At 38.1% G+C, this 24,155-nt stretch overlaps 2 protein-coding genes and 1 long non-coding RNA gene across 4 annotated transcripts; 1 reads left to right on the forward strand and 2 right to left on the reverse strand.

Moving 5' to 3' along the window:
• Positions 1-531: 531 nt before the first annotated feature.
• On the forward strand, positions 532-10,974 carry LOC103436797 (formin-like protein 14). Its single transcript, XM_008375251.4, has 18 exons — positions 532-715; positions 1,023-1,160; positions 1,267-1,967; positions 2,100-2,321; positions 2,671-4,352; positions 4,665-4,791; positions 5,520-5,591; positions 6,628-6,726; positions 7,072-7,113; positions 7,189-7,269; positions 7,348-7,398; positions 7,479-7,560; positions 7,680-7,774; positions 8,125-8,196; positions 8,303-8,419; positions 8,963-9,031; positions 9,134-9,200; positions 10,367-10,974. The coding sequence occupies exons 2-18, from the start codon at positions 1,088-1,090 to the stop codon at positions 10,519-10,521; spliced, it is 3,807 nt and encodes a 1,268-aa protein (XP_008373473.3). The 5' UTR covers positions 532-715; positions 1,023-1,087; the 3' UTR covers positions 10,522-10,974.
• Positions 10,975-12,016: 1,042 nt separating this feature from the next.
• LOC103436798 (urea-proton symporter DUR3) lies at positions 12,017-15,981 on the reverse strand. Of its 2 annotated transcripts, none has more exons than XM_008375252.4 (9): positions 15,474-15,981; positions 14,810-14,917; positions 14,596-14,691; positions 14,400-14,482; positions 14,061-14,281; positions 13,691-13,953; positions 13,343-13,581; positions 12,609-13,258; positions 12,017-12,516 (listed from the first exon to the last, which is right to left on the reverse strand). In XM_008375252.4, exons 1-9 carry the CDS (start codon positions 15,660-15,662, stop codon positions 12,209-12,211), a joined length of 2,157 nt encoding a protein of 718 aa, XP_008373474.1. In that variant the 5' UTR covers positions 15,663-15,981; the 3' UTR covers positions 12,017-12,208. The 2 variants fall into 2 exon arrangements, with proteins under 2 accessions (XP_008373474.1, XP_070680039.1); XM_070823938.1 differs by having other exon boundaries at positions 12,609-13,261; positions 15,474-15,955.
• A 4,660-nt stretch (positions 15,982-20,641) lies between these two features.
• On the reverse strand, positions 20,642-21,969 carry LOC139197173 (uncharacterized). The gene is made up of 2 exons (XR_011582309.1): positions 21,818-21,969; positions 20,642-20,805 (listed from the first exon to the last, which is right to left on the reverse strand). It is a non-coding gene; the product is annotated as an uncharacterized lncRNA (long non-coding RNA).
• Positions 21,970-24,155: the final 2,186 nt, after the last annotated feature.

The following is a 24,155-nucleotide window of genomic DNA, read 5'->3' on the forward strand; positions in this document are numbered from 1 at the left end:
TCATCGATATTTTAGACCTTGATAGGAGCTTTATGTGGTACTAAGTCACTCATGTATCTTACCATACAATGTATAAAGTGTAAAATATTGTACTAATTCATTATATATAAATGATTATAGTGTGTTTAAACTTTTTTCATTAATTACTACATATTTTCTACACTCACAATGTTTGCCAGCTCGCTATATAATCAACTTAAATCAGTTAAATCCATCATGCAATGCATTTCCTTTCAATTTTTTGTGATAAACTAATAGATAATTAACTAAATAAACATCCTGCAAAGTTTCAATACAAATTTCCAAGTTTTTCTTACAATTTCTGTGGTTTTTATTCAATTTTTATCGATATCGATAATATCTCGATATTTTCATTGAAATTTTCTTGTTTTTGAACTACTGATATTTCCAATATCATCAATATTTTAGACCTTAGTCCAAACAAACACCCTACGTGTCTTGATGCAAAAATTACATAAGGAAAATATCATAAATAAAATTTAATTTTTGATTTTTTTGGGTCCCCGTTGGGGGAAAATATGAAGTATGCAAAAAAACCACCTGCTTTTTAAAGTTTGAAACTTTGGCGAGAAAAAGGAATTCAAAATTGAAATCCTGAACTCTCATTATTCATAGCAGCCGGTAAGTGGGGGGAACTGGTTCGACTTCCACCGCCGGAATCGCCGCTCTCCGGTTCGCGCTTTTGTTATCTCAGGTTAGCTCGTTGGTTCCGACGTCTTGCTTTTTATCTGGGTTTGCACCGATACCGCGTAAAGTTCACTCCCTGTTTGGTTGCTGAGAAAATGAAAGAAAATGATGAATTTTCGGGCAAGGGTTTCTGTAATTAGGGTTATATTAGCTTGACTGCTGGAATTTCTTGAGTTAATGCGGAAAGTTTCCAAATTTTTAACTCAATTCAATCAATTTTCCTGTTACCAATCGGTGATTTGATATATTTGTTGTGTTTTGTTTTAATGTATCAGTGATTAGTGCCTTTTTTCTGTATAATTTTGGTTTTTCAGGTTTAGCTAATTGGCAAACTCACACATGCATTTCTGTTGGGAAAATTAAAGAAAATAAGAGGAAAATGTCACTTCTGAGTAGATTCTTTTACAAAAGACCCCCAGATGGGTTGCTCGAATTCGTAGAGAGAGTATACGGTAACATTCTTTTTTCGTTCTTTAATCTTGTGTTGCTATTATTTCTATGGCATTGTGTGTGACTTGGCTGAATTCGGTATTTTTCTTTTCATGAAAATATGTGCAGTATTTGATTCCTGTTTTTCCACTGAAGTCTTGCCTGATGAAATGTACCAAATATATCTACATGAAATCATTACTGAGTTACATGAAGAATTCCCCGACTCGTCCTTCCTTGCATTCAACTTTCGGGAGGGTGAGAAACGTAGCCAATTTGCTGAGATATTATGCGAATATGATGTTACAGTTATGGATTATCCGCGACAGTACGAGGGTTGTCCACTCCTTCCATTATCTCTTATTCAACATTTTCTTCGTGTTTGTGAGAGTTGGCTCTTGAATGACAAGCAACAAAATGTTATTCTTCTCCATTGTGAGAGGGGAGGTTGGCCACTCTTGGCTTTCCTTTTAGCTAGCTTTCTCATTTTCAGAAAACTGCATAGTGGGGAACGCAAGACGCTTGAAATTGTACATCGAGAAGCTCCTAAAGGTTTATTGCAGCTTTTGTCGCCTTTAAATCCTCTCCCATCTCAGCTGCGGTACCTTCAGTACGTGGCAAGGAGAAATATAGCTCCAGAGTGGCCACCACCTGAGCGGGCACTTTCTTTAGACTGTGTTATACTTAGAGCCATTCCAAACTTTGATACCCAAAAAGGCTGCACTCCAGTTATCAGAATTTTTGGTCGGAATCTCCTTAGTAAGGGCGGGCTTTCAACCCAGATGATATTCTCCATGCCTAGGAAGAAGACACTTCGGAACTACCGTCAAGTAAGATTTGTACTGTAACTACTGTTCTCAGCATAATCCCACTTGATTTTTATTACTCTACATTTTCGCATTAGTCAATACTCCTTATAAGTTATATCAACTACTTCTGTTATGAGTGTTCCTTCTTTGCAGGCAGACTGTGATGTCATCAAAATTGACATTCAGTGTTTAGTGCAAGGAGATGTTGTATTGGAGTGTGTCCACTTGGATTTGGATCCAGAGAGGGAAGTTATGATGTTCCGTATTATGTTCAACACTGCATTTATTCGTTCCAACATACTGATGCTGAATTCTGATAACTTGGACATTCTATGGGATGCAAAGGAGCGCTATCCAAAGGGCTTCCGAGCTGAGGTGACCATTATTGAGTCCTTTGTTTTAGCTTATTAGAAATAAGATTAAACGTGCCTGAGACGTTAGGTTTGTCAAGAAACTAAGTGCACTTCATTTTAGTTTTCTCTCTAAGTTACAAGTAGTGGCTGATGCTTTGGTCTGACTTGAGGGTGCTAGACTTGTACTCATATTTGCTAGACAAATGCTTTGTTGCCAGACTGTGAATCTGGACGACACATTATAGCAACAATCATCCTAATCAATGGTCTAGATAATTAGAATGGCAAGAAAACATTACTCCTTATTTTTATGTATTTATACTCATATCAGTTATCCTTCCATCTGACCATAAATGAACTCATCTATTCAGGTATTGTTTGGGGAGTTTGAGAGCATTTCTCCTCCGAGAGCTCCGACTACAACTTTGAATGGTGAGGAGAAAGGTGGATTGCCCCATGATACTTTTTCTAGGGTTCAAGAACTTTTCAATGGAGTTGAGTGGATTGATAGCAATGATGATGCGGCCTTGTGGTTTCTTAAACAGCTCTCTGTCCTAAGTGATGCAAAAGAATTGTCAAGGTTTCAAAACAAAATGAGTTTATATTCATCACCTGCTGACTCTGAAGAAGAAAATAATGCATCTAGCACTGCTGACAGTGCTGATGAAGCATTTGACACTGTTTCCAAGGCTTCAGCAGATTCAACAAAAGCATTGATGCTGGACAGTTTTGATTCTGTCCCCTTATCATATGAGAATGATGGCCCACCTGATGCGAACTTTACTTCAGAGCCTCCTGATCAAGAGTCATTTGGACCCGTCCTGGATTCTCTTCATCAGCAATCATTAGATACAAGTAAAGGACCTCCACCTTGTTCATTCCCTGAATCATTGGCACCAAAATCCCTATCAACAGAACCATTACGTCCTGCTCTTCACACTCTACCATCACCTCCACCGCCGCCGCCACCACCGCCACCACCGCCACCACTTCCTTTTATTGGTGTTAGTAGAGGGTCTTCACCATCCCCACCACTTCCACCCCTTAGCATATCCAGTAAAGATTCTGTGAACCGCTTACATTTGGCTACTACAAGAAGTCCACCACCGCCGCCACCGCCGCCACCACCACCACCCCTTGTTCCATCTCATTCTGTCTCTAGCAAAAGCCCACTGCCACCTCCTCCCCCACCTCCACCAACTTCTTCTACAGTGCCACCGCCGACCCCACCGACTCCTCCCTTTAAGTCTAGTCAGCAGCCTTTGCCGTCACCACCACCACCACCACCACCTCCACCTCCTCCGTTTTTGGGAAGTACAACTAACAAGCTACCGCCACCACCGCCACCGCCACCGCCGCCTCCCCCTCCTCCTGTAAGTAACAATCTACAACCGATATTGGCACCTCGGCCACCTCCTCCTCCACTGTCCACTTCTAGTTCTGTTTTTAGAGCACCTCCAGCTCCACCTCCTTCTCCTATGAGTGGTAGCCTTAGTACTAATAATAGGGCACCACCCCCGCCACCTCCTCCTCCACCATCCACTTCTAGTTCTGTTTTTGGAGCACCGCCAGCTTCACCACCTCCTCCTATGAGTGGTAGCCTTGGTACTAATAGTAGGGCACCGCCCCCACCTCCTCCTCCTCCACCGCCCATTTCTAGTTCTGGGGTTGGAGCACCCCCACCTCCACCTCCTCCTCCTATGAGTGGTAGTGTTGGTAATTATACTAGGCCACCACCCCCACCTCCACCTCCTTCAGGACCTACAAGGCCAACCCCACCTCCTCCACCACCAGCACCAATGCCACCAAGTCGCGGTGCAACAACATCTGTGCCTCCACCACCTGGACCAAAGGGCTCTAGTGCACCACCACCACCGCCACCATCAGTTGGAAGGGGCAAAGCGTCTTCTGGGCTGGGGATTGTTGGAAAAGGCCGTGCTACTTCTATTGCCCCAAAGAAAACTTCCTTAAAGCCCTTACACTGGGTGAAAGTTAATCGAGCAATGAAAGAGAGTTTATGGGAGGATTTTCAGAAACAAGGCAATCAGCCAAGGTGCATTCTTATAGAACTTGTTCTAGACAATTAACTTTCACTGAATGAAAAAGATCACTAGCACTAAGAAAAGTCACTTTAGTTAAATGAATGGTTTTGCAGGAACATGATATTTATTGTGATGAATTAAGTGGAGTCATTGTAAAGTGTCACAGTATTTTTCGTTTTATTTCACATGTGGTGCTAATTTGACTTGTGTTGGTTTTTGCTTCTGTGTATGTTCTTTCTCCTCGTGGCTTTCTTTCTCTATTTTTGCCCAATTTGTTTTCTCCGTTTTGTCTTCTGATGTAACATTATGGAAGTTCTTCTCAGGGCTCCTGAAATAGATATATCAGAACTTGAAAGTCTGTTCTCAGCAGCCGCTGCTTCAGATGTGCATGGCAGTAAGACTGCTGGTCGACGTGGTCCTAACATTACCAAACCTGAGAAAGTGCAACTGGTTAGCTCTCTTTCTTTGTCCATGTAGTAGGTTATGGTCTCCTTTAGAATGTTACCGTGCTCAATGCTTTGTCATTGGCATTCATAATTATAATTTGTTTCAGTGACATGTATGTATGTGGTAAATTGATAAATTGATTCGTGATTATAATTTGTTTCAGTGATATATGTGTACTTGGTAACAGCACCAAGTTATAGGAGGATAGGGAAACGGGATCTTCTAGTTTTTCATTTGAACGCACATTTTCTGTATGCCAATTTTTCAATCATATGTAAGCACCGAAGTAGTGGGAGGATGGGGTGCTGTAGGCATTTATTTGCATACTAAAACTTGCCTAAGCAATGGGAGTTGATAACCTAAGCTAAGATCAAGTGTTACTTGTTTTCGTTTGTTGATTTGAAAAACCTAGTAAAAGATAGAGTTCTTCAAATTATGATTCCTGATTCAACACTTATAAGTTTGCAAAGCTGAAACTTGTGTAGACTTTGAGAAAAGATGAATATAATGCTCCATAGGGTCCTTATGCTTTATGGTTTATCTAGACATAAAGATGTATGAGACTAAGTTTGTTGCTTTGTCTCTCTCTTTTGTTTACTCTTGAGCAGACCAATGCTTTCAATAGAGATGTATGAGACCAACTTTGTGCAGATTTTGAGTAAACTTATGCTTTATGCTCCATGGAGATATATGAAACTAAATTTATTGCTATGTTTCTCTCTATTTATCAGATTGACTTGCGACGTGCGTATAACTGTGAAATTATGCTTTCAAAAGTAAAGATCCCCTTGCCAGATATGATTGTAAGTTCTTCCTCCTACTCATGTACATTTCATATATATCACCAGAAAAATCTGTTTCCCTCTGGTTTTGTGGGCCTCCTTTATCATGCCTTGGGGGAATGTGGATAGACAAATAAACTCTCTAGGTCTAGTCTTTTTGTTTACTCTTGAGCACATCAATGCTTTAGCATTGATGTCCTCATGTCTGGTGACATTTTGTCTCATTCAGGTGTGGAAACCATTCTGTTGTTCTGATGTAATATGACATTTTATAATTGGATTGACGATAGAATTCTGGACCTGTAACTGTAGAATCAAGCTACAATTGCTATATTGTAGATTGTAAGACAATCAATTGTCATGCGTCTTACATAACCAGAAGGCACATGTATTGTTGTTTAAACTAGTTTTGCATATCCGATTAGCAAGTGCATCGTAAAAGCGAGGCTAGAAATATCATGCTTGGATGGAATATCAACGTGCATAGTCCGTGCTTTACCATCTTTAACCAGAGTATTTGCAGAGTCAGACTTCACAAACACCTCCTGGGACTACAGTCACCAGCATGACCAGCCCCACTTCGTCCTTTATTATCACCATAACAACGTTGAGTAGATCTGCCAGAAACTGTATGACCTTGTATGACAGTAATAGGGCATTCTGTTATGCTAAATAGGCTGGATATCCTTCCTCAAATATTATGTAGCTGTACTTGTTTTCTTTCATTACTAAAAAAAGGGCAACCCCAAGCAACAAAGCTCCCCACTTTGCGACGGTTTTGTGGGTTTTTTTTTTTTTTTTTGGGGGGGGAACATCTATCGACACAGCCTTACCCTTGCTTTGCAAAGAGGCTGTTTCCACGGCTTGAACCGATGACCTTACAAAGGAGCAACCTTTCCGTTGCGCCAAAGCTCGCCCTCTGTTTTCTTTCGTTATTATCTTCTAAAAAAAGATAAAATGAAAAAAAGTAAACTTTGGCAATTTTGGCAGTGGTTAGTACATAGATGCTATTTGTTTATTGGAGTATGGTGCTGAAACTAGATACGTGTGCTTCCAGAATGCAGTTCTAGCTCTGGATTCTTCTGTTCTTGACATTGATCAGGTTGAGAATCTCATTAAATTTTGTCCTACCAAAGAAGAAATGGAAACTTTGAAGGTAAGTCACTCTTCCTTTCCACTATAAGTCACTCTTCATTATTAGTTCACTAAGTTTCGTATCACTATTTTAGCTGTTAAATAGAATTTTCTTTTCTCAGAAAAAATAATAATAGAAATTAAAAAAGAAAAAAGAAAAAAAAAAGGATTGCAGTCTCATGGCAGATAATTTTTTCTTCTTCTTGATGTTCTAATTAGTAATGCATACAAGATTAATTGATTAATTTTGTTTCTAAGAAGAATCAAGAGTTACGCCCAAATTATATACTTTTTGTTTTTCCGGAGGTTGTCTAGTTTAGAGGGTTAATTCTTTAAGAGTGCTGATTTTGCTTTTTTTGACTCCCAGAACTATGCAGGCGACAAGGAAATGCTAGGGAAGTGTGAACAGGTTCTTTCTGATGCCGTCATCTTAGATGTATGTGTGCTCTCTCGGATTTCCTACTAACAGTGTGTTTATCTTCAGTTTTTCGTAGAGCTAATGAAGGTTCCACGAGTAGAATCCAAGTTACGAGTATTTGCTTTCAAAATTACCTTCTCTAGTCAGGTAAGTTCTAGCTTGTTTTCTTTATTTGATTTTTCGTGGTACAAGCTTAACAGCATTTTGGTGCTTGAATTTAATCAGGTGAATGATTTAAGATCTAATCTGAATACAATCAATGGTGCTGCTAATGAGGTATCATGATAATTAATGGTTATTAAATTAGTGTATATGAGCATATTTTTACGCTCATCTAAAGCCACTTGTATGTACAGGTGAAGGAATCTGTGAAATTGCGACAGATAATGCAGACAATCCTTACTTTGGGAAATGCCTTGAATCAAGGCACTGCTCGAGGTACCACTGTCTAATGCGTGTTTTATTTATTCTTATGATTTATTTTGCCGTTTTATTTCTTGGTATTAATATTATTACCATTATGTTTTTTAGCCTACAATTTATTTTTTATTTTGCAGGATCTGCTGTAGGATTCAAATTGGACAGCCTTCTTAAATTGTCTGATACCCGTGCAAGAAACAATAAAATGACTTTAATGCATTATTTGTGTAAGGTATAATATTTGAAATTTAAACCTTACTCTTAAAAACTAAAAAGAAAAAGAAAGACAATAATGCTAGGACTGACTGTTACTTCTTTTATGAGATCCTCACATATAAATAAAAGGGTGTTATATAGATAGATACTAAAATATCACCTGAACTCTTTTGTGGTCTTTCCTTAAACATCAACTTGTGTCGGTGTTATTTATTGTTTGTTAAGTTTGTTCCATCTACAACATTGTCAAAGTTGTTGATGTGAATATTATATCTGCACAAATGTCTTGCTTTATCTTTCACATTCTGTAGTTGGTGTTAGTTTTAGGATATTTATGTAGTCTTAATCAACTTTTTTCTCCATTAGCTCCTTGCTGAGAAAATGCCAGAGTTGCTGGATTTTGATAAAGATCTGATTCATTTAGAAGCTGCTTCTAAGGTAAGCTGATTATGTTGCTAGAATTGGTTCTTTCTGATGGTACTGTAACTTGTGTTCGTAACTAATTCAGAGCTCATTCAATTTGATCATAACGTCAAATAACCAGATTCAATTGAAAGCTTTGGCTGAAGAAATGCAAGCTGTGAGTAAAGGTCTGGAAAAGGTTGAGCAAGAACTTGCTGCTTCAGAAAACGATGGAGCAATCTCTGTTGGTTTCCAAAAAGTGAGAAATACCGATGATATTTGGTTCCTTAACTAAACGATATATACTACTTTCCACTTATAAGGATAACATTAATTAATTAATTGCTGTTTGCAATTTCCTCTTGAAAACTAGTCACACTTCTTAAATGTTTCAGTTATATCATATTTTTTTGTTTGAAACTTTGAAGTGAAAAAAGAATGTCGTGAGACAAAATGTTTCACAATCTACAAAAGATGTTCTGTTGGTAGATGTTATAATCTGAGCACACAGTAGTGATGTAGAGGTCCTAACTAGTTTGGGCCCGAGCATTATCCTTATGCGTAGGAGGGATCTTATTGATTTTCCTTTAAGACCTCTTTCTGGTGCTTGAAAATGCATGTTCTACAAAGTACTATTAGCAAACATAATGAATTTCTTTATGCCCATGCTTTTTCATTCATGACTGCTTCTTTGAAGATATATATTTTTTAATTAGTATATTTTTCAGATAAAGAAACATGGGTGATGATTAAGATGTGGTTCTGCATTTACATAAAAAAAAAAAAACTTCCTCCTCTGCAGGTGCTGAAGAATTTTCTTGATACTGCTGAAGCTGATGTAAGGTCGTTAATCTCCTTGTACTCTGAAGTGGTGAGTGCAGTCCATATCACAGTTTTTATCTTGTTGGTAGATATCTTTGTAGTTTGTACTGTGTAGCTTACAGGTCTAATGGCTTAATTCTTCTTCTTGCAGGGAAGAAATGCAGATTCTTTGTCTCAATACTTCGGGGAGGATCCAGCTCGGTGTCCTTTTGAACAAGGTCTGCTACTTTATTTACCTCATGAATACACCACAGAGTCTCCATTTTGTTAGAGGAGGCCATGTGTTCAAATCTTATGGACAACGATTTTTGAATGAAAGAATTAGAAAAAAAAACTTATGTGCATTCTTGAATCTTGAATTGTGGACAAAGAGGTCATTATTGGCCCACCTCAACTTATGGGAATTCGTCTCACTTTTCTTAACCTATTATTTGGAAAAGCTGAAAGCCCGTTGAGACTAGAGTGACTAGGGATCAAGTTCTTGAAAACCCCACTCTTCTTTTTTCTTCTTCTTTTTTTTTTCTATCGTAATTTGACATGTCCAACCTGTTAAAGACTTATCTTCCATTTGTATGAACCTAGTCTTTCTGCAGTAGTTTACAAAATAATTAGATAATTATAGAAGGCTAGAAAATGAGTTTGGTACAACAAGAAACTTTATTCGTTTGCTTCCATGTGTTTTATTTCTCTAGATGGAATATAAATGCCAATTATGTGTGAGGTAGCCTATGAGACGGTAATGAAAGAGTGAGACCAAAGTTGAAAAAGTTTCCCATTTGTATGATTGGAGTCTTCACAGACTAATTTAGTTACTTCACATCTTATTTTTATGTTTCTTGGTTTCAGCTAGCTTTTCAATTATTTTCTTGCTCCCAATTTTACTGCTATGATTCTGTCACTTATTCTCTTAACATCTAGAAACTGTTCTCTTGAATCTTTATCTACGATTATCCGTACTTCATATGTTTTTGTCCTCTCATATATCAAAGCCTAACCTTCATAGTGGGCCGAAAATTTTGAGTGATGCCCATAAATTGGAATCAAACTTGCATGCTGGGCCGGTAAATTCTTATGGGGGGAGTTCAATTGTTGAGTGTAACATATGGGTCTCATGAGTTTGATTTCTATATATGCGAATCAAACTCACCTAAACCATGTGGAAGACCTTATAAGTATTTCAATTTCCGTAAATTTTTGTTCCACCTCTTTACTTTTTCTTTTCCTAGTACAAACTTAAATATTCAAGGCGAAGCAAATTACAGATATACTGGTGATAATTCTTTATTTTTATTTTTATTGTTGATTTATGTTTTAACTATTTAATTTTCATGTAGAATCAAATAACATTTTGATGTATGGTATATAACGTTTCTTGCCCTTGCAGTGACACAGGTCTTGTTCGTTTTCGTCAAGATGTTCAAAAAGTCACGAGAGGAAAATGAAAGACTTGCTGAGGCCGAAAAAAAGAAGCTTGAAAGGGAAGCCATTAAAGACCGGACAGTAACCAATTCATCTGCAAGGAAAGATGATGTTAAATAGAGCACCATGAAATCTACATCATACAGTTGATGTTTTGGTGGGTCATTTGTTGCCAGAAACTGGTGGTCGATTTAAGAATCATTTTCTACTTCACGCCCTAATTCGACCAAGTAAGCGCAAATTACCCTGCTTCAAACTCAAAACCTTAAGCCCGCAATTCTTTTTGAGGCAGGTTTTACTTTCTCAGAAGCTGCCGTACAGGTCAAGATCTGTCTACCCTTAAGCTCTGTTTTGAAGAAACTGGAAACTCGACGGCAACTTGACATTTTCTTGTTCAGGTACATCCTCTTCAGAGGGATAACTTATGCGTATGGTTAAATACAACTTGCTCAATTGTATTCGAGCTGTAAATATTAAAACTAGATATGCTAGATGCTAGCACTGTAATCTTTTCGTCACTAATGTCGAAGGGTTTTGTACCATCTCATCGGAAAGGGTTACGTTTTGTGAATATTTCTTTTTGGCTTTGGATGATATTTGATGAATTATCCATCAAACATCTTGAGTCACATGAGCAAAAGCTACTGAGCTATTTCATATCTTAGATTTGATCACTTGGGCAACATGTTTTGGTTTGAACTCTACTCAAGAATTGTTGAAGACCATACGATATATTAACACTAAGAGGTTATAGGGCACTTGGAGTTGGACTATACAATGACCCAACTATAGTAGAGTTTGGTTTGTAGTTTTGAACTCGTCATCGATGCGAATCGAACTTAAGCAGCATGTAATTCAAAGACCCCGGTATCAACATTTTCTCCATTAAACTCTATTCGATTGGAAGAATTGGAATTTCGGATCTAAGATGCATTTTTTTCAACGATATATATTTACATTAAAGAGGTTAGGGATCATAATAAGCCACACAACGGATTTGATATAATAATTTGGTTTGAACTCTTCATCAACCAAAATCGAAACTTATCGCTGAGCTGGAACAACGGTAGATCAATCATGTGGTGTTGATCGTGACTGTAATTCCTGGTAGGTGGCTTTTAGCTGTGTCCTACATAGACCTGTAAACGGGTCGGGTTTATTGGGTTTGGGTCGGGTTCAACCCGACCCGTTAAGTTAACGGGTCACCCGAACCCAACCCGTTAAGCTAACGGGTCACCCGTTTCACCCGTTAACAATTATTATTATTATTATTATTTTTGCATAAAGTTTATTTTTTGTTATTAAGACCTTACTAAAATTACTAAAATATCCTCAACTAACGGTTGCTAACGGATGTTAACGGGTCTAACGGGTTGACCCAAAGTGACCCGTTATTTAACGGGTTCACCCGTTAGCGACCCGACCCGTTAAGTATCCACCCAAATACAAATATTAACGGGTTGGGTCCAAAATGCCAGGCCTAGTCCTACACTCTGTTAAAGAAAGAGTGAGTAGCTGTTATCCTCGACCACTTCCCCGTTGAATTGGGCTGCCATTCTTCTCGTTCTTTTTACGTGTAAAAAGATTCTACGTATAATAAGTTACACTTCAATCATCCTATCAAATGCAAATATGTTGAGAACACAGAGACATTAAGTGGCGTGTGATTACACGTCAGGAAACGATATTTGTACACCCTTTTTCACCTCCTGCACAACCCTCTCTTTTCTGAGCCATTCGATTGAAACAAATCAAAGAAAATTAAGGGCCATGATTAAGAGGGGTGTGCAACCCAATTCTCAGTTTCTCATGGTTGTTCCACAGCAGAAAGAGAGTGGCTTCCTTGCTCCAATGCTTCTTTCTTTTTAGCCTTCTCCTTCTCAAGCAAGTAAATCTTCTCCGATTCCGGTATGGCCAACATGATTGTGTGCAGCTTCAGATTCATTTCTTCAACCTTCTCCATGAGCCTGTCATTTGTAAACATTCCCAGAATTACGCTCTGGATTGTTTCCCAGCTTTCTATTACCGGTAAAGCGATGATTGCAACTGAACCGATTGTGCCCCATGCTATTGCAATGACCGCCCAGAATGTGAAGTACCCTATACCGAAATCACCTGCATTGCATTCACAACCCAAACATGAGATAAGCAACAAGAAAGGTTCATCTTCCTACCGACGTTTAAGTTCGCTAAGTTGCTGGATTTACCTGCTGGAAGAGAGAGAAGGGGCCACAGTAAAACGATCACAACAGTAAAGCCAACACCCCATTTCACTATCCATGCCTTTGCTCTCTGTAATTTTTCTTCCTTGTACTCTTCTGCCGGAAGATCACTCGTTGCCTTCTCAACCACGGTGATCTTCTTAGTGGTACCCCAGTCGTAGTTTTGTGGTGACAAGAAGCTGCAGATAGCATGTATGGCTCCACCACTAAGTATAGAGACGAGGTTTCCTGCAAGCATTGGTGCATTTCGACCTGTTGTGTCCAGATTTATGCGGCCATACTCAATTTTCGTGACCGATAGCCATGTGATGATCCCAAGAACGCAGCCAACAGTTGCTCCTAGGATTGCACCGATTGCGTTTGCCTTTCTCCATAGAAGCATGAACGCGATGGGAATAACTGCTGAACCGATGAGCACTCCCATTGCCAGATACATCCAACCCAATGAAACTCCAGCTTTATTTAGTATCACTGCTAGCAGCCCCATAAAACAACCGAAAGCAAGGATCACACCCCTTGATACCTTGAGGATTTTCTTTCCGTCTGCATTTGGATCTACGTACGTGCGGTAGATATCATACGTGCATAATGAGGATACTGCTATAAGCTCTGATGAACCAGCAGAAGTCACTGCCCTGCTCAATATATATAACAAAGTTGAATGATCGAAAAGCACGTTATATGTTGTTTTGCACCAAAACATATAGGCAAGAACTTACATGAAAAGCATAGTAAGAAGAAGAACAGATCCTCCTTTTCCCATCAAAGCTATAGCGGTGGCAGGAGGAACAAGTCCCCGACTTGCTTCACTTTCGGTTAGTGGTAAATCAAGGGCCAGTGCTCCCAGTCCCAATGATGTCGCCAAAGAAAATGGGACTGCAAACCAGACAAGCCCACCTAACAAGTAGCCCTTGTGAGTTGACGAAGGCCGTGCAGCTATGGCGCTTACCCAGTATCCCTGAAGTTTTCAATGTTAATTTGTCAAATGTGACAAATAAAATTCTGAATTGAAACATATAAAAGATGTCCGCTAATAAGTTGCAATTCTAATCTGTTGATCATCTTACATTATCAACAAAAACAGTGCCAAAGTTTCCGACGATGTTGATAATCCCAAAGACTAGTCCTCCAGAACTCAACATTGTTAGGTACGACCCTTTGTAATTCCCACTCGCAGGACCACAAGACTGGCCGTGATGAGAAATTGGCTCCTTACAAATCCTTGATTTACTCGCTACCTCTACAAGGCGGTTGTACACGATGCTAGGGCTACCAAGCTCACTGCTTGCCGTATACACAAGGTATACAAATATGACTAGTACCACGTGAACTGAAACCAAATACACGAAGAACAAAATGTATCGTAGGCTGACATGAAAGGACGAAAACATAATAAATAACATCAAGGGAAAATGTGAAAGAAATTCAAGTGACTACCAATAACAGAATGTATGTAGCTTGCCAAGAACGTCGCTTTTAGTCCTCCAGCTAATGTGTAGACGATTACTCCAAGAGGGATAAGGAAGCTAGCAGCATAAATGTTTACTCCTGTAAGTGCATTTACGACAGCAGAACCTCCGAGCAGCAGCATTGCAGTTACAATAATATTTGTCAAAAAGCAGAAACTGAGGAAGACAATGTGTGCCGCTGTGCCCCAGCTGAAGAAGAGGAACATTATTCAATATATTAGTAAACTATGAGCTTTAGGAAACCAATCATAGTAAAGGATGGAACTCAATGAATCATATAATTTAGTTTATTGAACTATACACATACCGAGCTTTCACGATTTCGCATACAGTGTGAGCATGAGGAGCCTTTCTCTTGATCTCTATGGCTATTATACCAAACAAGAGTACCTATGTTTAGAAACGTTAAATTATTAATCTGGCATGCCTTAGTTTTCCGTGATATAATTAGACTGTAAGTACTGTAGCAAGCAATTGACAGAAAGGAAACAGCTTCGACATGCCTGAATAGTAGCGCCGCTAGCATACCAGAAAGGTCCACTTACTCCATACTCCCAAGCAACATTTGAACTTTGCAAGATTGTAGCAGCCCAAGTCCACTGTACAAGTTTCGCAAAGGAGAGCAACGAGTTCATCAAAGTTGCCTCTAAACACAGAATTTTCCCCTAAGAATTTGTGAACGGTTGCATCCGATTCTAGTTAGGGACTGTACTGTACCTGGGAGACAATCACACTGGCAATGAGTCCTGTTTTAACACTTCTTCCTGCAGTGTTGAACCATTCAGATGTGTGCTTGGAACCAACATATCGCTTCTCCAACCATACCTGACCGAAAGATAAACATACAATCAGCAATTGTTGATAAAAACAATTAAACAATTAACCGTCTAGTTATCTAGTTCCTTACAAAATACAAATGTATAATGCTTTCTCATTCTTCCCCTTGAACAGAACCACAACAAACTAGTGTCGGCATTGGAGCAACGCATCTGGAAATATATCAAGCATTTACTTGCAATCTGGAACTGCGATAACAAATTCTTTCAATCGCCTTTGTACATCTCTTCAGATTGCAGTCATTGCCAATTTGCCAAATTTATAAGTAAACAAGAAAGGTAAAAGTTCTTGCACTAATTAACACCAGAAATGCAAATATTCGTGCTCTAATTAAGCTCATATTTGGGGTGCTTCAAAACGGGATTACTAGATTAATCTAAGAACTGTGCAGTATAGCAGTTAGCCCATCTAAAAGGTGGAGAAATATTGTAGTAAACATATTGAGATGCGACAATTTATTAGAGTAAATGGATTAAAAGGGTAACCAATGACAAATTTTTACTCATAAAAAAAAGATGGGAATAAAAAGTTAAGGAACACAAACCAAGAAAGATGTGAAGACAGCAAAGAAGGCTCCAAAGCCAAGAATAACAGAATACCCTACGCCCTGATTAAGCACTGGTTTGCCTCCAAAGAAGCTGCTTTGCCTCACACAGCCACCTCCGTCTCCGGCCACGTGATAGTACTTGCTCGAAAACTCGAAAGGCGGACACTGAGACCAAGAGCTAGCCATGAAGATGGTCAGAAGGCCGGTGGTGGCGTACCAGGGATGCAGGAAATTAGTCCTCCTCCCACTCCAGACTCCAGCTACTACTTAATCACTTGTTTGGTTGGCTACCGGTTTATCCTTTGTTCGTCATCAAAGACAAAACCTACAGACTAGAAACTAACAAACAACGGATATGTAGAGAGGGCTGAGATATTGCTTTCTTCTTGTCCTGAGTTCTAAGCAATGCAAGTGCGTGTGAAGTGTGAGTCAAACAAGGAAGCTGTCTGTCCAATGGCGTTATAGTTTTTCCCAATCACAATTCACAACTGTTCCAAGTCTTTGTATGGATATTATTGAGTAGATGTAATTTGTCTTGGAGTATGAGGAGATTCATGTAATTTTGTTAATGTTGATAGGATAGCTAGACATGTTAACAAGCATGAAACGCTATAGAAAGAATCAAATTATTATTATTTTTTTAAGTTTCATTGAATATTGAAAGAATCATCGTTCCACCAATGATTGCTTATTCCGTTGACTTTGGATCTCCTAACACAGTAATATTCATTGGTAAAACTACCAAAACCCATGGTAACCTTTAGGAAAGAAAGTTTTATATGTTGTAATGTGTGAATGCCCGTAAATGTGAGCAACTAAGTATGACCATTTTTTTACAAAATTTTCAAAAAAAGTGGCTTTGCAAGTTTGTTGGATTGAAAGGCACGAGCAACTAAGTATGACCAAGAAAGAACAAAAACCTCTATATAAAGAGGTATATTTGTATCATTGAAGAACACAACACAAAATAGAGAAATTCATGTAAGCTATGCCAAGCCTAGAAAGATGAGAGAAAAATAGTGAGATTTATCTTTGTACTCCTATTAATTCAGATAATAAGAAAAACAACTACTGCTGCCCCGAAGATGTAGGCATACTTGCCGAACCTTGTAAATATTGTCTTATTTACTTTATATTTCACTACATGCATACCTTCGATTTCTGGTGGGAGCTTGATCCCGACGTAGTTGTCTGTCAAAGAAATGTATTCATATTTCTATGTTGCTATTTCAAATTTTGTGCAATATCTATGTCTAATTTGAAAATCTAGAAAGGGACGTGGGGGATCTCTTGTAATAATTTAAGTAAATCGAGATCTTCTGTTCGATGAACACTTGTACTGCGGGCCTGAACAAGAGCGCTGAACAACTCAGTGCAGTGTATTATATGCTATAACTCTATGTTCTTGCTATACAAACAAGGGTAGGTGTCAGCCTGAATTTATGCATAAAATATACTTAATTTCTTTGCGGTGGGAGAATATATTTGGAAAAGTGAAGACAGAAAATTACAGAAGTAGAATCCTTGAACAAGCGACAATGTATGCAGATTCGGGCGCAGCCTGATGAGGTTAAAGAAGAAGAAGAAGAAACTGAAAATGGATCCTTAAAAAGGCTAAAGAGCAAAAAGCACCTTATCCTTGTTGAGAGTATACTATGTAGATGGAAGTAATACGTAGTGATGAAGAATTATGATACGATCGGTTCTAACTAACGTTGTTGCCCACCACATAGACACTATCTGGGTAAGGAGCTCATTTGAGTGCATAATATGTAGATGGAAATAGGGATGGAAAAATATATTTTTGTAGAAAGTTTAAACTGGATGATTCATTGATATGTGTAGAGTAAATATATACAAGTCATTGACTTGAAGTACAATTGGGGGAGTTTACAAAGTGTTGGCAATCTCACAACCCAAAACCCCAATACAACCAATAGTTCTCACACACCAAAGAAACAAATAGAGAGAAATATAATGAATAATTTCTTCTCTATACAAAGCTCAAAGCTATTACAACACATTTGATGGAGTGAGAACTAAACAATGAGATGACACACTTTCTTCTTCTCTCCAAAATGGAGCTACTGAAAAAACCAATATGTGCTCTCTATTTTTTCTACTACTATGTGGCTGCCTTGGTCTCTCAAAGATGAGCTACTAAAACAAATGGTGCTCTCCTTCTTCTCTCTCACATTCGGATGCTAAGCTTCATCCTTTTGAAAGCACCCAAAAACAAAACTAATAATAAGGCTACTTTCTAGCCTTTACCTTTTTTTCTACAAACATCATCATGACCCTTTTTATATTTTCAACAAACATAATGATGTTGTCTACCTCATTTTGTTTATTTTATTTAGCCGAAAGTTGTTTTGTCATTTGGCCATAATTCAACACATATGGTATAAATTGGACCTTGTGAATGCCCAACTGAACACGCTTATGAACAAAATGATATTCTAATTCAATATGTTTGGTGCGACCATGAAAAACCAGATTGGCAGCCATACAAGTAATGCTTAAGTTATCACAAAAGAGAAGAATAGGTCCAGGAGCCTGACTATGAAGTTCGCGAAGAACATAAGACAACCAAATCGATTCCGCACAAGCATGAGCAAGAGCCATGTATTCTGATTCCGCACTCGAACGAGAAAGTGTCGGTTGTTTCGACGAGCTTCAAGTTAGAAGATTAGGACCATGAAAAATTAAGTACCCAGATGTAGAATGACGCGTATCAAGACATCTACCCCAATCAGCATTAAAGAACCCTTGTAACAGTGGAGGGCCAGTGGAAGGCCGAAACTGAATCCCAAGTTCGAGAGTGCCCTTAATATACGATGAATACGCTTAGCAGTAATGAGATGTAATGCACAAGGATTAGCCATGAACTGAGCAACATGATTAACCGCAAAATCAATGTCAGGGCGTGTCAAAGTGAGATAATGATGGGAACCAACCAATTGAGGAAACTCTATGGGATCAGTGAGCAGGGAGTCACCCTAATTGGAAAGCTGGGCACAGCTAGCAATGCGTGTGGAGCACGGATTGCAATCAACGATGTTAGTCCACTTGAGAATATCCACGACATATTTGGTCTTAGATAAATGAAGGCCATAATGAGCATGTGGGAGCACCTCAAGGCCAAGAAAATAGTGGTGGAGCGGCCCAAGATCCTTTATATCAAATTCCTTGGCCAACAGAGCAATGAACCGAGTAAGAGGATCCTTATTATCACCAGTCAAAACTATATCATCAACATAAAGCAATAATACCAAGATACAAGTACAACGATGAAAAATGAACAAGGAAGAATCAACTGGACTCTGAACAAACCCTTGACGAATAACAAAGGAATTGAATTGTTGAAACCAGGCACCTGCATGAGACCATAAATAGCTTTGTGAAGTTTGCAGACATGGTGTGGCCTTTTTGGATTAACAAAACCGGGTGGCTGCACCATATAGACATCCTCAAGCAGAAAGCCTTGCAGAAAGGTATTTTTGATATCCAACTGACGAAGGGATCAACCATAAGTGACAACTAGGCTAGAACTATATGGATTGTAGCAAGTTTCTAAAGGTCTCATCATAATTGAACCCACTGCTGCTGATGAAATCCCTTGACCACTAGATGGACTTTGTACCGTTCAATGGAATCATCGGCAAGTCATTTGATCTCGAAGACCCATTTACAACCAACAACACTGTGTTGAGGAGAAGGTGACACAAGTGTCCAAGTCTGATTTTTAAGTAAGGTATTGAATTCCTCCATCATAGCAACACGCCACTCAGGAATACGAACAACCAGCGTATGACAAGTAGGCTTCATAGGAGCAACTAGAAAAATGCCCGCGCGTTGCTGCGGGACTTGAATGCACGAATCTTAACCACATGAATTAGACACATGTAACTTGGAAAAAAATTAAACAGAATCATGAACAAATAAAAAGGATAGATGAGTGAAAGGTGAAAAAGTAGGTTGTTTTTGTTTTAGCAGTTAATCTTTCAAGCATAAATGTTCAAAGCAACAAAGATGCAGTATGCATGTTTCCATAAGTTACAAAAGGAAGATGCAGTCCACACATATTTTGCACCTGCAGTAACGGTGGCAAAATACATGCCCTGTAGCCTAGACACCTGTTTAAGTAGTTACAAAAAAAAAGCCCAAATGTTCAAAGCAATAAACATGCACGATCCCTGTTTCCATTAGTTACAGAAGGAAGATGCAGTCCACACATATTTTGCCCCTACAATTAAGGTGGCAAAATACATGCCCTGCAACCCAGGCACCCATTTAAGTAGTTACAAAAAAACTCAAAAAAAGGTTTCAGCAACTAAGTTTTCAGCTACACATGTTTTAAAGGCAAAAAAATGTAGAGTAGCTTTGTAGCAATTCATAACGGAGACTGCAACCATTCATTTTTTCAGCAGGCGTTCATCTTCGACACTATAGTAAAAAACATGAATCATAGTTTAGCAAACACAGGTATAACAGATGTTATGCAGGCGTGTATGCGTAAAACAAATTATAATTTACCTATCCTTGGTTTTTTTGGCTTGAGACTTTGTTTTGAGTGCAGCTATCAGCTCTTTGTCGGCGGGCTCAATCTTAGGGGCAACCAGTTTGTGGAATTCTCTGGCAATTCTTACAGAATTGGTTGTCTCTGTTTGCCCGGTGCGAGTTTTTTTGCTGTGAATGAATGTATAATTTATAAGGTCAGAGAGAATCATGATAGGTATGCAAAAAAGTGTCAAAGGGTGGTGCAAAAAGATTGGCTAACAGTTTTTGATCAACAGCATAACACATATGTACACCCAAGATAAGCAACCATATTTATTATGATTTACACATAAGACGATAATTAAGAGGAAAGCTTAATCTGTCGGGTTTGTCTAGTTGAGCAATAAACAATGCTCTCTTTGAAGTTTTGGGAGGTGCAACCGATTGAGGTTGGTGATCTAGCCGCTGGGAAGGCGTCACTGGGGCGGGAGTCGCTTCACTCATAATTTGTTTTCCTGCGACAGCAACATGCGTTTGCAGGTTGATTGAGACAGTTGCTGGGTTGAAGGGCAACTGCTCTTGAACCAATCCATAAATGATGAAGTCCGTCTTCCGAAAGTCACTGTTTTGATTGCCAAAAGATAGCAAAAATCTTTTTGTCTCACCTACCAATTTTTCCAGAGGTGGCGGCACCATTAAGGGATCATCGTATCCGTCCTCTATTACCAAAGTGTGGCAAGAAACATGAAGTATCTTTTCAGCGTGCCTTTCTAACATGAGGAAATTGTGCTGATTTGTGCTGTCTTCCACTATAAGATTGATTTTGAACCTAAGGAAGAGTTGGATATTTTCATGTTAGGCAGTTATTACTACCATTAACATTCTGAAAGTATAGAGTGCCACAGTAAATGCAAAACAATAGTAGAACATATCTTCAAATCAAATATATGAACAGTCAAATAAGCCTTTGGATTTCAGCACACTTAAAAAAATTAGGCAATCATAGATTCATATTTCGTTTGTTTCTATGCATTTTTTTCTTGTAACATTCTCAAGTACCGAATACCACCAAAACTAATCTCATCAAGCCAACAAATTTAACCAGATACCAAATAATGGCTGTAAGAATGCTAATGATCACAAAATCCTGAAACGAAAAAAAAAAAACCCAATACGAGTGTTTCTTGAAGTAAAATACATAGGAACTATACGTCTGCCTATTGGAACAACAGAAATAATGAGCACGTCATTGCAGCCTAAACATGTGCATAAATTCATTTTTGGCATCAAATTACACAAAAAATTGTGTTCAAAACGAATGGAAGCTGCCCAAAAAGCAAGGAACCTATAAAAACACCGCATCATATTCTATCTTAGGTAAGGATTAACAACCTATAACATGCAACATTTAATACCCATGATTGTGAAACTTGCAGATATAATGAAAGGGGAAAATTCCATTTCCTTCAACAAAACAAACAGAAAATAATCCCAAATTGACATGCAACATGTAATATGAAACTTTCTCATTTATTTATCAGCAATCTAGTACCTTTCCCACCAATTACCCTATTTCACCAATTACTTGTGATCCAAATACAAAGACGCTTTGTTTACAAAAACAACTTTGAATAAAAGTCCACGACTATTCCAAAACTTTGGTCAACCAAAGACATTCCCATCCATATGTATATCAAAGGCAATTCAAGAGGTTGTAGATTGAGTCACGAAGTATAAACATAAATCCAAAGACACATAAATTTTATAATTGCAAGAAATTTAAAAATGACTAAGCAGCTTAATACAACAGTTAGATGTAAAGTAGGCGTAAAAGAAATTACCATGGTTTAGGTAATCTGTTTAATAAACCATGTTCATTGCACTCAAATGATCCCAAAGTTTTCTTGACAGCTTTATGGCAGGATGGGCACGACTTGTACCACCAACCTCTAGTCAAATCGAATCCAACGACAGTTACTTTGCATTCAAAACTTGCATTCTGTTATGGAATCACACAATTTTTAAATAATGAAATACATTTAATCATCATCTTGTAAACATGAAATACAAATGAATAAAGAAAAAAAGCAAGAGATAGCCAAGCAAGAAGCGCTAAAATTTATTATTAAAAAGATGTAATTTTTGTTAACATGTATGTGATAAGAGACTAACTTTATTTAAAGTAGGATCAAGTAGAAGGAGCTCATCAATCGTTTTGGACTTAAAATTAGGATTAACAGCACAGTTTGCATACATCTCAGCTGAGGTGCGCAAGATTCAAACATGTGATTTCAAATGCTCAAACCTGTGTCGTGTATGTTTAGGTTGAGAAAGATAAATCGAAGAAATATAAACAGCAAAGTTATTAAAGGAAGGTTGTCGATTTACTTTTGTTTGTATTGGGTGAGTTGTGGAATCTCTGGATTGAAAATACAAACAGTTGATCCAGTGCTTCCAAGAACAGGGTTTCCTATGTATAAAACATAACCATCAACAAATTGAAGGTATAAGCAGCTAAATAAAGGACGTTGAAGTTCAACCTTTGTATTGTTTGACTTTGAGGCTTGTTAAAGCAATGAAGACAGGTGGTAGAAGAGATTGCATTCTGTTGTCCTCAAAAGTCGTTGCAGCTTATCCCCATAAGGTGATTCTAACCATTTCGCCCTTGTAAGTTTTAAAGAATGTGATGTTGTTTTATATGTCATAAATACGACGCCTTATGTATAAAGCGTAATTTGAACTTAACGTAAAACAGGAATGACCTGATATCTTGCAGGTTAAGATCCCTCTTCTTCGCAATTCTTGAGTTTTGGACAGTCACCTCTTCAATCAGCTGCACAGCCATTAAGCAACCAAACACATCTGCGAATGATATTTAGTGGTGAAAATGATTTCACACTAAAGGCAATGAATAAATTATAATAATGACTTCATATGTTAGTGCAACATGTAAAACCAAATTTGTTACCTGTAAGCTCAACATCGTTGTTGATTCTTTTATGAAGCTGATTAAGGTCAATCAAATTGAACCACTGCTTTGGGATCTCCTGGTTTGTTTTGTCTATGGGAACGATTGTGGTTCTCCTATTTAATTCAATTGCGGCAGGATGAGGGACAACTTTGCTCGATGTCCTGTTGTGAATAACGCGAAACTTGCTGATCTCGTATGCATCGCCGACTCTTAGAAGATCCAAAAAAAATTGGATGTCTCGAGCGTTCATAGTCGCGTGAACTGCATCCCCTTGTTAGAAGGAGAAAATAAAAATAATACAGATTATTAAATGAGTAGGAGAATATTTAACATGTGGTTTAAGATGCTTAAAAACAGTGAGGATAGCACAATTCGGCTTGTAGGAAAATTACGGTTGTCAATTTGGATGCTGCCAATGATGCATTACTGTATCATTTTCTTTTCTTTTGTGTTTTGTTGTTTGTAATTTGTAGTGTTGCATTGTATTCCAATGTAGAATGTTGAGCCTTTACGTGAATTTAGTCATGAATGTTTCTGACAATTTAGAGAAGTTAGATGGTAGCAACAACGGTTACTGACAAATATTTGTTATTTAAGTATCTAAGGACGATTTTCTGTTTATTGAAATCATAAAAGTTCTTCCTTTATTTCTGTTTTTGGGAGTGAGTTAAATGGAGTAAAACGTTATATGTCAACAACTGCATCATTTCATAAGAGGATTTTATGTCAAATGATGAGTTTACAAACTTAATAATATTGTAGCGGTGAATGATGTGTTAGAAGTATCTAATTTTATTGTTGATTAGGGTGCCAGTGGATCCACTTGAGTGCCAGATCTCGCAAGACATTGCTAATAGCGTTGTTGCGTGGTTAGTTAATACATTAGGAGCAGCTCAGTCTGTATAGAGCTGTAAATTCGAATTTCGAAATGGGTTTACCATGCAAATTTCGTTTTTCTGATTTTGGGCATTTTGTTTTGAAGCTTGAACACCATTGTTTTGAGAAGCCCTATGTACTCAAGGTAAGCAATTTATATTTTTGGTGGACTTAAGAGTTTTGTTTAAGTTTTACTAAATTGGAGTTAAATTTGGTTGTTCCTTCGAGTTGATTTTGTTTAGGTTTATTTTGAGGTTGAATTTGGTTGCTCCTTGGGGTTGATTTTGTTTAATTTTTTCATTTCTTTTATCTATTTCCTTATGTGATGATAC

This window comes from Malus domestica, chromosome 06 (assembly GCF_042453785.1).
Source record: "Malus domestica chromosome 06, GDT2T_hap1".
Taxonomy (NCBI): domain Eukaryota; kingdom Viridiplantae; phylum Streptophyta; class Magnoliopsida; order Rosales; family Rosaceae; genus Malus; species Malus domestica.

Coding starts and splice junctions, on each gene's coding strand:
- LOC103436797 (XM_008375251.4), top strand. CDS start 1,088: ATGTCACTTCTGAGTAGATTCTTTTACAAAAGACCCCCAGATGGGTTG. Junction 5,592..6,627: donor TCCCCTTGCCAGATATGATT/GTAAGTTCTTCC, acceptor GTGTGCTTCCAG/AATGCAGTTCTAGCTCTGGA. Junction 7,399..7,478: donor TCAATGGTGCTGCTAATGAG/GTATCATGATAA, acceptor TTGTATGTACAG/GTGAAGGAATCTGTGAAATT.
- LOC103436798 (XM_070823938.1), bottom strand. CDS start 15,662: ATGGCTAGCTCTTGGTCTCAGTGTCCGCCTTTCGAGTTTTCGAGCAAG. Junction 13,582..13,690: donor GCACTGTTTTTGTTGATAAT/GTAAGATGATCA, acceptor TGAAAACTTCAG/GGATACTGGGTAAGCGCCAT. Junction 12,517..12,608: donor CCTTCTCTCTCTTCCAGCAG/GTAAATCCAGCA, acceptor AATGCAATGCAG/GTGATTTCGGTATAGGGTAC.